Below are 13,585 nucleotides of genomic sequence, written 5' to 3'. Positions count from 1 at the left end.
ATATTATTGCCTCTGCCTCAAGCAGCTCAGCCTTTCCACACGGCAGGGGAATTCCACCTTCGGTAAGGGTGTTGGTGTAAACCCCACATAAATAAACACACACACACACACACACACACACACACGTGTGTATGCTGCTCACTGTGACTTCACTCTCTTGAAACAGAGAGCACCCTGGGGAGCTGTCAGTGCGTGCTGCACCGCTGGCGGGTTCAGAGCCATCACACCTTACCACGGCTGAGCGGTACAGAGGGATGGTGAACATCACTCGTGACCTAGCACCAAAAAGAGCCCTTTTGTCTCCCTAAAGCCATATGCCTCGATAGGCCAGACATAAGTAGAAACTGGGTGAATAAATACAAAAAGCACCTCTGTCTGTCCTTGCTCTCCTTTGGGTATCCCTGCCTGGATACCTGAAGCTCTCCAGCATCTGCCTTACCACAGAGCTGCTGGCACTCTAGCTCCTTCCCATGTAGTGTGTGTGCTCGTAGCCTTTGAATTTAGACTTGTGATCGTATTTTTCCTCCATATTTGAAGTTTCAGATGCATCCCTGAGCACTGTGGGTGTGGGGGGTGTCCCCTCCATAAAGCTCTCGCTGTCACAGTCACTTGCAATGCCTTCATCTTCTGCCACCTGTAGTGTCTGGAGGGAAAGGAGCAGCTCCATGCTGGGATCCACACTGAGCCAGGAGATCTCCCCAAGCTGGGCCTGCAGATCAGCTGCTGGTTGCTGGTAACACCCAGGGGAATGATGACCCTGCCTGTGCAGGCAGTGCTCACTGCCTGGGAGGCTGAAACAAGTGCTCTTCATCAGTGTTTGCAGAGGAACCATTCCCAGGCATTCATCCCTGGCTGTATCCTGCTGTCCCTGTTTGCTGGGACGTGGGAATCTCGCATCAGTGAGTGATATTCTTCCCAAAGAGGAGCTGTGAGAAAGGGACACCCTCTCATTCCCTTGGGATCCTGAGGTGTCCACCTCATTCTTTCTTATTGGAAAGAAAGAGAAACCCAAGGTACTTAGGTCAAGCAGAGATTCATTGTCCATGGAAAGGCCTCTAGATCTGGAGTCCAAGCTGGATTCCTCCTGAGCTGTTCTGGATGCTTGACAGCTGAGATGTCTGTTTGGAAACTGCATTTCAGTGTATGGGGTGAAAGTACTGCTGTCTTCTTCCTCCTCCTCTTTCTCCAGTGATGATGATGATGATGATGAGAGGAAAGAAGCCACCCATGGTAGGTTGTTTCTTGCTAAAGTGTTGTTTGTCTTCCTTTGTGATCTTGGCTTCTCGGTGCAGATTGGACAGTCCCTGAGGATTTCCTCTTTACTAAGCTCACAGTGGAAGGCTGCTCCAGCAGCTTTTAACTGAGAGAAATCCTGCCAGGGAAAAGAAACAAGACACATGGATAGTGAGTTACTGATGCCTCTCACAGAAAAGTTTGGATGGAGGAAAGCTTTCTTACAATGGGACTAATGAACACAAACTGGGAAGTGCAGAACTCCCAGTTGCCCTCTGACAATCAGTGAGACCTGGAGTCAGGAGGGGACCTGCCAGTTGGGCCATACCAGAGCATGAGGCATCTTCTTTCCCTTAACGTCTTGTGTCAACAAGCAGGTGATGAACGCACTTGTCAGAAAGATGGGGAGGACAAACACAGGGATCATGACAGAAAATGGGAACTTCCATTCCACTGCTGAAAAAGAGAAAAATGACGTCCTGCTGATGGTGTATTTTATAGTAACAGTGGGCTCTATCCTCAGCTTTGCTTTCCAAAATCTCAGTGATTTTGTCTTTCCAAAATCTCAATGATTTTTAGGCTCAAGGTCCGTGTTCTACAGATGCAGAAGGGGGAAAACAGAGTTGTCTAAGATGAAATTTAAGTGAGAGTCACAGCCACAAAGGAATGTTGATCCCACCTTACTTGGCACAGTGAAAAATGAGGCTTTATTCACATATATTTCAGGATAAATTTGAGTTTTCCTGAGATTTCAGTGTAAGCCTCACTCAAGGGCAATATTTCGGGATTATCAGAAGATATTTCAGGGTTTGATTACTTTAATGCAAATGTTTCTACCGAAAGCAGGATTTTTACACTAGAAGCTGTGGTCAGTCAGCTGCACAGGAAACCCATTTTTTTTCTGCTGAAAGGCTAATTTGGGTGGAAATCTTTGCCTTCAATGTGCCATTTGATGTCTCACCACCTCCTGTCCTCAGCAGGGCCGTACCTTTGTGGTTCAGCAGCACACACACTGGTCGGGAGAATTCACTGTGCTTGAAGCCGATGTTCTGGAAGGAAGATCTGGCACTTAAGCAGTAGTTGCCTCTAAGGGCAGTGGCATCAATGCTCACTGTGTGCTTCCTAAAGATGCCTTCATACAGCTTCTGCTCAGAAACACAAAAACCAGAGGCTTGGATAATTGATTCTTTCATCATTTGGGTGGTGGTTTTCTACCTTTTAATCCCTCACCATGTGTGTGGCTCAGTGGTTGGAAAGTGCATGGAGAGGCACTTATAACTTGATTGCTGTTTGTAGCAAGCATCTCCCTAGGGCATAGGGATTCCAGGGTGGGATTTCCAGCTGGTGCTGGGCTGTTCTGCCATGGCATGCTGTTAGTGGTACCCAAACTCTGCTATTGCCCTGTTATACTGACTGTAGTGTGACCTCCACATCACATCTTCCTGACAAAAACAGGAACTACCAATAAAATAAGGATGCTCACACACATCTGCTTTTCTCTGGCTTTGGTTTCATTTTGTTTTGGCCATTTCATTTTCTTCAGTCCCTCCCTGCCCAGAAATGTGAAGCTGTTTCAGTTCAAGCTGGGCATCATTGCTCTCTTTCATCTACGTGCAACTTTTACTGACCTTGTCATCGGATCCAGCTTCCCAGAGGTTCAGGTCATACATCCAAGGGATGCTCTCCACACAGGTGGCCAAAGGGAAGGAGGCATTCACATGGATTTTGTTCTCCTTGACATTCACGTGTAGTGCCGGGGGAGCCAGTTCCACTGTAATGGAGTGACCAGATGTAAGAAGAGTGTTTGCTTGTGCCCTGCTTCACAGAAGTAACACTTTGCCGTGACAGATCTGCATTTCTTACTCCTATCTTGTGACAGACATGAACAATGGAGGAAGGCAAGGGAATACCTCTGTTTTATCTAACATATCCCCTCTGCTCTGAAGAGCTGGAAGCCTCTTTGTTCACCTGGGGCACTGATGAACAAGTCCTGCCACTTGCTACAAGACTGATTTTCAAATGATCCTGGCTTGTTGTCTGTGCTTACTCAAATCTCTGCTATTCCTAAGGCAGCTTGTTACTGTTTCTGTGGTGTGGGATCTCCTCATCTGCTCACACCAGCACCGGTTTTGGGATCCAACTTCATCCAGGCTGTAGCCTGGCAGACACTCACCATCCAAATAATATTCCTTGAACTGTGATTCTGCCCATGGTGACTGCAGTTGTCCAGAAACAGCTTTTACTCGAGCCCGGACTTTAACAAACAAGCTTGGCAGCACACAGGTCAGATTGCAAGAGGTTCTGTGAGTATTTTTGCAATGAGGAACCTTCATCCATTTGCCCAGGCGTTCCTGGCTAAAGGAAGAGAGAAGCATACCATAATATTAGACATGTTGGTTTGTTGTAGAGCAAGAGAAAGGAGAGGGTTGGAGGATGGGTGCCAAATCTCGCTCACAGCTTGGAGCACTTTCCAGATGGGTAAGGATTGGGTTTAGTGAAAGGATGCAGCCAGGTCAGTGGTCATCACGACAGGGATAATCCACATGTGAGGTGTTGGCTGGTGCTGTGCCTGCCCTCGGACAGCCTCTGTAAGCACTTACCTTTCATACCGCACAGTGTATGTCACGTTGGGTGGAGAGCCCTCCTCTGGAGCCCAGCTTAAAATCATGTCAAAATCCTTGGACAGCAGCGTAACGTTTTGAGGAGGGGGGAGTTGACCAAGACCTGAACGAAAGGGAGAATTACATGAAGGATTTATAATATCCTTGGGGATGGGAACTATCACCTGGGTTGGACCAAGGGGGTTTCACAGTTCATTCATGACTGGAAGTTGTGGGAACAGGTATGTGTTTCATGTAGTCCCATCTTCCTCATCTCTTCTCAGACATCTGCAGCTCAACAGCTTTTAGAATTAGCGTCCATGTTTGTGTGAACCATCCTGCTCTGTCATTTGGATTGGCTTCCCCAGTGTCTCCCTGGATTTCACTGTGAGCTGTTTTCAACCCCCAGGTGTCAACCTGCCTCCCAGCCCCAGGTGAGGCAGACACAGGGGCTCTGCTCCTTCAATCCCAGTTCCTTGAAGGCAGATCCTACCCTGAACACCTGGGATGCAGCATTGCACACTTCCCACTTGGGCTTCCCTAGCAGCTTTTGTTTCCAGTAGATCATAGAACCATAGAATGGTTTGGGTTGGAAAGGACCTTATGATCATCCAGTTCCAACCACCTGCCATGGACAGGGACACCTCACACTAGACCATATTGCTCAAGGCTCTGTCCATCCTGGCCTTGAACACTGCCAGGGATGGAGCATTTACCACTTCTCTGGACAGCCTGTGCCAGCACCTCAGCACCCTCACAGTAAAGATCAGTACATACGTCGCTCACCTTCAAAAGACACATTCCATAGACAGATATTAAATTGCTGTTTCTTCACAGTGGAATATTTCACTTTATGTGAATCATTCCCATTTGAGCTGTTTAAAGTTTACCTGTAAGTGTCTTCCCTCCCATGAGCAGAGCCCCAGAGCACAGAGCAGTGACCATAACAGTGGTGGCTGTACTGTACCTCTCGCCTGGCACAGGAGGCACAGTGCCAGCAGCATTCCGACTCCCCAGGTGGACATGCCGAAGTAGAACTTTCCCACTTGTAATAGATTTCCTTTCTTGCTACGTTTTCATCATGTTGTTTCCTGTATCAAGTTGTATGGGTTACGGAGGAGCAGCGGTGAATGCAGTGCACAGGCATGGGCATCCTCACTTCCTGGTCCAGCCCAGAGGCAGCACCCCACCGGAACCGGGAGAGGAGTGATGTGAGACGTGGGAGTGCTGTCGGTGAGAGCGAAACGTAAAGATCGGAGCACTACGCCCTCCAGTGTACCCAGACAACCCTGGTCACAAAGTTGCGTGTAGAAGGAGCACTTGCAATAGCGTGAGCCTTATCTAGTGAGGCACCTCATTAGAAAATGGACCTTTGGAATGTACCTGTGCGGCTGTGAAATATTAATACAAATCAAATAAGGTTTTACTGCATGAGGTATCTAATAATAGCCTGGCAGTAATAAAAGCAATCATCCATCAGTAGCATGCGAGATTATCATAGTATTGTGTTTACAAGAGATCAAGGATTTTCTCTTCATTTATGTTACCAGGTTAAGAATGTTTCTCAGGAGTTAGGGAATTACTTTACTTTACAGATGGAGAAGTGAAGTGCATGGGGACAGGGATCTGCGCCTAAAGTGTGGGCAAAAGAAAGGACTTGGGTCCTTCTGAGAAACCCTGGGGCTCTGTGAGTGCTGGTGCTGCAATTCCTTTATCCCTTGTTCGTCACTCATCAGTTATTAGCCATGAACCCCAAAACCCCAGCCAAGAACAGGACTGGTAACCAAGACTGTAGCAACACATGGATTGTTCTTGGTCCCTGTGTAGCCTCATTGGTGAGCATGTTGGCTGCTGGCCTTGGCATTGGCAGCTGTGAAACCTGGAGGTGATTGTGGGTGCAGCACATGGTACCTTCAGCTCCCGAGCTCTCCTGGGGCAAAGCTCAGTTTTGAAGTTGGCAGGGTGTGTTACAGTCTGACTGACGTCCTGGGGTACCGGTTGTGTCTGCCCTGAGCACAGGGAGAGGACAAACAGCCTTGTGGGCTCTTTGGTTGGCACATCGGCTCCTGCTGTGCCCCTCACAGTCACCTCTGGGCCTGTGCCAATAGGAAAGGGAATGGGAGAGTGACACAAGGTCACACCAGCACAGGGAAAAGGGGTGTCTTCCCAAGACAGAGCAAATGGCCCTTTGCTGCACTGGTGAATGTCAGGTTCTGGGTACTGAGTGGCAGGAGAGGTGATGGAGCTGGGTCGTGCTGGCAAAAGCTGGAATCTATCACAGTGGTATCAGACGAGCATGGTGTGACTCAATGGGAGAAGACATGGTGACAAATTTCTTCAGTCACAGCTTTCTCTCCAAATTTCACTTTCGTCTTACCATAGGCACCTGTGCCCAGCACATTTCTTGCTCCTGGGGTGGTTTGCTGCCTCTCTTTCATTTCTGTGAAGTTTCTCGTTCTCATGCAAATAGAACTAATAATTCCTTGTGAAGAAAAACCAGTGCTGAGGGTCTGAGGGCTGTAGGTCTGTTCCCTTCAGCATCCAAACTGCAGAGCTGGTGCCAGCACAGGGCTCTTCACACTTCCTGAACCAAGCAGGAAGCAAGCCAAGGGCAGACCTCATGGGGTCAATCTCACCGTCACTGTTGTTTCCTGTGGAACATCTGCCCTGAAATCTGGGCTGCACCGGCGTCTGTGCCAAAACTCCTCTGCTTGAGCCTGACCAAGGACCTGCCCGGGACACTCGAGTGTCGGGGGAGAGGCCACGAGGTGTCGCTGCCTGTCAGACAAAGCACGGGTTCCTCCAGCGATGGGATCCTGCTTAAACCTTGGCAAGCGCCATCCCAGCTCCTGCGCTCTCTGCATCGCCTCCTGCCCTCCTGGGCAGTGCTTCTGCCTGCGGGAGCGCTTCCAGCGGCATCCTCCCATGGCAGGCATAGCGTTCCTGCTGTACGCACCGTCTGCTCTGCAGCCCGAGCAGCGCGGGTGCGCAGCGGTCATTGCGTGTGATGGGCTGGGAGCGGGGCTGCCCCCGGGCGTGGATGCTCGGTGCTGCAGAGGGCTGGGCTCGGGGTCACTGCCCACCGCTGCCGCTGTGCCCGTGTGCTCCCCCTCTTTTACTCCTATGCAGCATGAATGCTTTGGGATGGGTTTGTCACATGGTTAGTGCGGTGCCTCATCTGTGGGTCCATCTGCCACAGTAGCGATGCACCTGGGGAACTCTCGACTTCCCACCTCTCCCCACGCGAGGGGTGATTCAGCCTGTCCTGAGGCAGACTGACTGACACCTTCCTTTCTCGAGGAGGGGCCTGCAGGAAATAGAGTCTTCCTCTTGGGAGGAAGGCACAGTTTGGGCTGGGGTGTGATTTTATGAAACCTTTGGAGGCAATAGGCAGCACCAGGTGTTGTCATCCCAGCTCCTTCCTTCTGCTCTCACCCACCCAGGCAGTTGCTCTGCAGATCTGTGTATGATGCATCCGGTGAGCCTTGGGGAGTAACTGATCCCACCGAGAACAAACCCACACATAAACCAATTGACCAGAGCATCCCTGCTGTGAATAGCACATTCCCCGTGTGCTTACACTGAGATCAGCACCAGGTTGTGTGAGGGGCTGGCTGAGTGTTTCCAGTTTCTTAAAACATGAAGCCACCTATTTTTGATTCTCTCTGAGATGTTGAGAGCTTTTTTATTCCTGAACAAGATGATGCAGTTGGATGAGGTTTCTATTGAAACAGGGGAAAGTTTCAGCTCAGCATGTTCTGGGAAGAACATTTTCAGTTCCTGTAGGACAAAGCTCATTCTCCTCCAGTGGCTCTCACAACTCTGTGCGGGTGGGATTGCTCAGCCTAAGGGAATGGGAATGCTGCAGGCAGGCACAGGAGGTGGCACTTGTCACGGACATTCTGGAAACTGAAAGTCTTTGGGAATGAGAGTGACATCTCCCAGTAGTTCTTACTGGATGATGGGAGAAACTTCTGAAAGGAACGTGATCCAGGTTGATGGTGCTCAGAAACCAGCCTGGCATCCAGGCCACTGAGTGTTTGGGCTTGGGGGAAGTTATTTTGGAAGGTTTAGGGAAGAAAGTGTGGGGAAAGGATGGGATGAGCCAAGACCAAAATGCTGTTTGGAATGAAGAGGCTAAAAGAGCTGCAGAGCTGGGTACCAGAGATGGTAAAATAAAATGCAGCAGTGTCCCCTTGACCCAGACAGGCACCTGGGCAGCCTGTCACCGGGAGGAGGAGAAGAGAATGGGCCTGATTTGTTTTTAAAACCGAGTCTGAAAAGACTTAACATGAAAAGCAAAAACAAACCCAGAAAATGTTCCCCATACAAGTGCTGTGAATCATTTTGTATCCTTTATTTTCTCTTCTGGGCAGGGTTTTTAAAGGAACTTGGACTTTGCCTGTACACAGCCACTGTAGCTGACACAGTTCTGATACAGGGGTTATGATTTGGGGGAGATATGCACAGGCTGCTCCTGATGGTAAGGAGTATGCAGCAATCCCGTACAGATGCTGTGCCCCATAGGTGGTTGTACCTGTGGCATGGTTTCATTAGATCATCATCCTCTAGCAGGTGTTAGGGGTGGTCAGACAAGGCTTGAGGAGCTGCCCAAGGAGAGCACAGCATTTCCCAGCCCTTTCAGACCTGCACAAGCAGCGTGTAGCACCAGGGAAAGGAAAGGACTCTCCTCCTCTGTGAGCCTCATTACTGTTAATATGGCATGCTGGTACCTAGAGGGGACAACCTTCCCCTTATCTCCTCCCCTATAGCAGTGATGCAGCCCATCCTGCACCATCCCTTGCTGCTTTAGTGCGAATCTGCAGAGATTTGGGGTTTTCCTCAGCAAGAGAAACCCCGGCTGAGCGAGACTCAAACCCAGCACACAGGGAATGAAATCCTTCCTGCCAGCAGGTTTCACTTCCCTCACAGCAAGTGCATGAGGAGAGGAATCTCCTATGGGATGTGCATGGGATGTGGGGAGGGCCTAACCCTTCTGCAGGTCACTCCAGCCGCAGCGCGGAGCTGACAACATTTTTCCCTTCCCTGTGACCTGTTTGTGTGCAGCTCTGCGTGCTCACACAGACCTCAGCTGAAGTCCAAACTGCAGCCAAGTGGGCATGGCCGGGATCCCCCTGAGCCATGGGGCAGGTGTGTGGGGTGGTTCTTCTGATCAACTGGTGGGCTCATTCCCATTGCCCGCTGCTTCTCTGGCTCTTCCTGACGCCTGTCCCTTCCCCTGCACGGTGCCTTGTATTCATGCTGAAAGCAGTTAGGAGCTTGCCTGGACATGCCGGAACGGCGAAACTGCGGAGCACACGGAGTAAAACATGTGCTAGCCCACAAGGTGCAGATACAACAACACGGGAATGTCCTGGGGGCACCGTGCCTCCCGAAACCCCCGGCTCTCACCGATCAGCGTGGGAAAAGCAGTGGGGACCCTGCATGTTCCGACAGAGAGAGCCACTCGATTCTATAACCTGTCTGTAGGACTCCCTGAGCCAAACTGTGCTCTCGGGGCTCATCCCCCAGGCTTCAGACTGTATCCCTCTTCCTTACTATGGGCCACGGTGTCACCCTGCCCTGGCTCAGGACGGCGGGATGCCGGTACACCGGCCCTGGCTGCGAAACTCCGCTGCATGGCAGAAGGATGCAGGGATCTCTATACACCACTTACAAGCAGGGAATAAAGTCTGTCTTGTGTGGATTTCACCCAATGGTATTGAGTATACCTGCTGGGAGGAGGAGAACAGCACAGGGAAGCCATGTGTGTTCTGTATCTGGGATTCTAACAGTGTCAGGAGAAGGTGGGGTGTCTGCGGCAGCGGGTGTGCAGGCACAGCCAGAGGTGGATTTCCTTGGCCAGGCTGCACCAAGCGATTCCCCCACAGCCACCCATGGCAGCAGGTTCCTGGTGGGCTGGGTTGTGGCTGTTTGAATGTTTGTGATGTTTTGCATCACAACATTTGGATGCCAAAGCTCTACAGTGCTGTAAAAGTTAATTAGCCAGATAACTAATTAAAGACTTCTCCCTTTTATTGTTGCCAGCTTGCAATTCAGAAAGGGGCTTGTGTCGAAGTAAATCCAGCAACACACCCCAGTGAAAGAAGTGATAAACCATTCAGGATCCAGTTAACCATTCCAGGGACTGGTGTGGGAAAATCCCATCCCTGTCTGGGGGGAAGGAAGGTCCCAGTGCCACCAGTAGCACCAGCACAGCTCACCCAGCTTTGGCTGCCTCTCGAGAGGGGCTCCTGCTGTGGAGGGGAGGGTCACAGCCTGGCACTGAGTGTGGGGGACAGGGTTTGTAGGTGCCAGGGGGAACCTGGTGCTCGCTATGGTGTTGGCAGAGTCCCCATCAGGGTGATGTGGCCTTGGGGACCTGGTTTGATCTCCCTGGAAAAGGAATTTACCAGCGTTTGTAGGGCTCTGAGCTGTGGGGGGATGCACGGGAGGCTGGGACACAGCCTGCTGAAACAAGCTCTCCTGTGCTCAGGGAGAGTCCCTGTCTGTCAATAGGTCTCACTGGAAGGGAGAAAGATCTCCCTGGACATGCAGACATTGGTGGTCTCCAAGGGGACCACTTTTCTGTGGGTCCCTGCATAGGAGATCTGTAACATTAAAGCTCTAACTCATCAGCAGAACATGTCCTCATTGACGTGCACCAGCAGGGCCAGGGGTGTCGGTGCCATCCCCTCGCCGCAGCAGCATCCTGGGGTCCTTGTGGCTCTCGGGAATCCTCAAGCAGAGGCAGAGTTGCGGTTCGGGCTCTGTGGCTCTGGTCCCAGCCAGCAGCTGTGCTGCACCGCGGTGGCAGCAGGCCCAGCGCTCCCACCCGGGCTCGGGAGAAGGGCCCATGCTGCACGTGCTGGCTGCGCTCTGGCTCCCGGCTCTTGTGCAATCCCAGTTGAGGGTTTGGAATTCCACCGAGCTGCCCGGCTCTCCCTCCCCACTGAAAAAGAGGGGACTTGAGCAATTCCAGGCAATGTCCCGGGCTGGGGAGCTCACACTGGGGGGTGATGCTGGTCTCACCCAGCAACCTGCAGGGCTAAGGCTTGTGGGTTTGATGCCATGGGTGCTGAGCTCAGGCCCCTGGCACTCATTTGCCCCAGATGAGGATCTGGCCACAGTCCCGATACTGGGAGCATGTGCTTCCCACCCCCGCTGCTATCAGGCCCAGCCCTCAGATGACAAGAATTTAATTTAAAGGCTCAATCTCTTGTCTAAACAGCTCCCTCCCTCCCCCTCTCTGATGAGAGGAAAAGCTTCGGAGAGGCATCCAGGCGAGTGGGAAAGCTTTGGAGAGAGCTGTCTCTTGCCCTTTAGCCATCCAGAGAGGAAGAGCTCATCTGAATGAAATGAGGATCAATCAGAGAGAGGCATGGGAAAAGCTGGGAAAAGGAGCCTCCAGTGATGTATATTCATGGGGGGGAAAACCTCCCCCAGACATGCAGGAGCTTTGATGAAAACCCTCCCAGCTGTACTGTGCCTTTGAAGTGACACAGCAGAAGTGTATTCGTGATTGCCCAAGAGATAGAGGCAGATGAGTTCTCAATCAGCTGAATCCTTATATTTAGGGTAGACTTTAAAGCTTACTTTATATAACTCCTTCCAAAATTAATGAGAATCATCTGCACAGCACCCCATCGCTCTGCCCTGCTCCCTCCCCACCCCAGATAACCTGCAAAGCCAGACTCAGGCTCCCAGAGGAGCAGGGGATGAAGTGGCCTCAGTGTTTCACGCTGCACAGGGGAGCTGGGAAGAGTCCTGAGCCATCAGCAGGAAATAAAAGGCTGATGGTTAGGGCTTTTTTTTACCAAAAAGGAGGTTTCTGAGGTGTCCCCACATGGCTTGTGACAAAGTGTTGTAGCATTTGATCAGTAGTGTGCGTCCTACCTAGCATTTGCCTCTATCTGCTCCCTGATCTAAGCTTTTAAAAGCCAAGTGTAAACCCTGAGCTTGGGTTCTTAAGCTGAGCAGTGTCAGAGCTGTTTTCACCTCGGAGGGCCTTGGTAGGCAGAGGGTGGGAGGGATGAACCCTGACATCACAGTGTCCAGTATGGCATCCAGATCAGCTTCCTGGGCTGGGAGCAGCTGCTCTTGATGGAGCTGAACCCAAAGCCATGAGAGCTGCTGGAGGCTTTCTCACTGCTGGAAGGTGTCTCCATCCATAACCACAGGGGAAAGGTCCGTTCTTGCCGAAAGGTGATTCAGAAATGCAAGTTCTGGCCTTTGCTTCCCTGAGCTGGGCAAAGGGCTGGAAGTCCCTCCTGGGAAGAACCTCAGGGAGCCCCTGGTCACCCAAACCCAGCTCACTTCTCCCTTCTCAGCGGGTGGCTCCCGTGCACTCCATGGGCATGGGCAGTGCAATCGGCCCAATCATGTCTGATGAACACACTTCAAGGTGTGTTGGCAGCTCCAGGTGATCAAAGCCTCTCTTGTGCTGCCGTGGCACTGCCAGGGTGTTCTCTTTTAAGTCTATCAGATAAGTCAGTAGTCACTTTTGATGGTGTAAGAGACCAAGTGGGGAATGGTCAGAACAAGACATTGCTCAAGAGCTCAGGGAGCTGAGAGCACGGCATTGCCAAGGCTCAGAGGGGACTTGCACAGATTTGTGGTTCTTTTGGTGCCAGGGTGCCCTGGTTTCACTTCCCTCAGTGATTTTACAAGTGTGCAGCCCAACGGGGAGTGTAAAGTGTCATGGATTTGAAATGGGAGTCCTTAATCCCTGCGAATCACCCTGAAAACTCTTCTGATGACCTGGCACGGAGATAAGCCTCCACCCAAGATGGGTCTTCCCAGGCTCTTGTTATGTCTCTTTGGTGCTAATGGCAGTTGGGCACATGCACCCAGCAATGAGGAAATGTCCTCACCAGATGCCTTTGTGCTCCCAGGAATGTGTTTGCATTAAAAATACACATTTCTTACACAGATTATTCTGTGCAGGATGGTGCAGGCTGGCTCGGGTGTTTAACTACCAGGTGAGGCAGGTGTGGGAGCACAGAATCTTCCCAGCCGGGCTGGAGGAGAACCAGTACAGCATTAGCTTGGTCCCGTGGAGCCCTGCTGTGGTTATGACAGAGCAGAGGAAGTGTACTGGGAGTGAAACGGGGCTGCTTCTGAACTGGAGCATCTGCAGGAGAGCTCCTTGCCATTTTACTGACCTGCCTGATGTTATTACCATCCATAAACTCAAATTGATTTCTTTGGATTTGCACCATGTGGAGTCTCAGCATCGGTCTGAGGTGACTCCATCAGACCTCCAGTGGTTTTCATAGCCTTCAGCTACTTGGGCAAGGGGTGAGGAAGCAAGGAGCGGAGGAGGCTGCTGGCATGGCTGTTAGGAAATACCTTAAAACAGCAAATCTGCCTTCTCCATGAAAGCAAAAGGCCGGCTCCCCGGGCCTCTGTGGGCAGTGGGGAGAGCAGAGCAGTAGCTGGGGAGGAGTCTTGCTCAGCCTGTTTGTAGGTGTGCATGAGCTGTTGTTTGCATCCTTCAGGAATGGAAGTCATAGTTCCTGGATCCTTCGGGCAAGCAGGGGTTTCCTGGACCCGTCCTTTATGAACTGCCTGTGTCCCAGCTGGCTCAAGTGGTGTATCAGTACATGGGGACCATCCCTGCCTCGTGCTCCTGGTTCTGAGCCATGGCAGCTGGCATTAAGCGGTGGCTTCACCCAGCTGTGGGATGACAGCATGGAAAATGAGGAAAAGGAAAGGAGCCCTAGCCCCTGAAGCAGTTTTCTCCTCCACTT

The 13,585-nt window shown here is 51.3% G+C and overlaps 1 protein-coding gene across 1 annotated transcript; it reads right to left on the bottom strand.

Moving 5' to 3' along the window:
* Positions 1-5,010, bottom strand: IFNLR1 (interferon lambda receptor 1). Its single transcript, XM_013131064.3, has 7 exons — positions 4,801-5,010; positions 3,834-3,957; positions 3,407-3,588; positions 2,862-3,004; positions 2,222-2,378; positions 1,562-1,689; positions 1-1,372 (listed from the first exon to the last, which is right to left on the bottom strand). The coding sequence occupies exons 1-7, from the start codon at positions 4,856-4,858 to the stop codon at positions 458-460; spliced, it is 1,707 nt and encodes a 568-aa protein (XP_012986518.1). The 5' UTR covers positions 4,859-5,010; the 3' UTR covers positions 1-457.
* Between the last annotated feature and the right edge of the window lie 8,575 nt (positions 5,011-13,585).

This window comes from Melopsittacus undulatus, chromosome 14 (assembly GCF_012275295.1).
Source record: "Melopsittacus undulatus isolate bMelUnd1 chromosome 14, bMelUnd1.mat.Z, whole genome shotgun sequence".
Taxonomy (NCBI): domain Eukaryota; kingdom Metazoa; phylum Chordata; class Aves; order Psittaciformes; family Psittaculidae; genus Melopsittacus; species Melopsittacus undulatus.
Note: the sequence above shows the minus strand (reverse complement) of the source record. Positions and strands in the feature narration are given on the sequence as shown.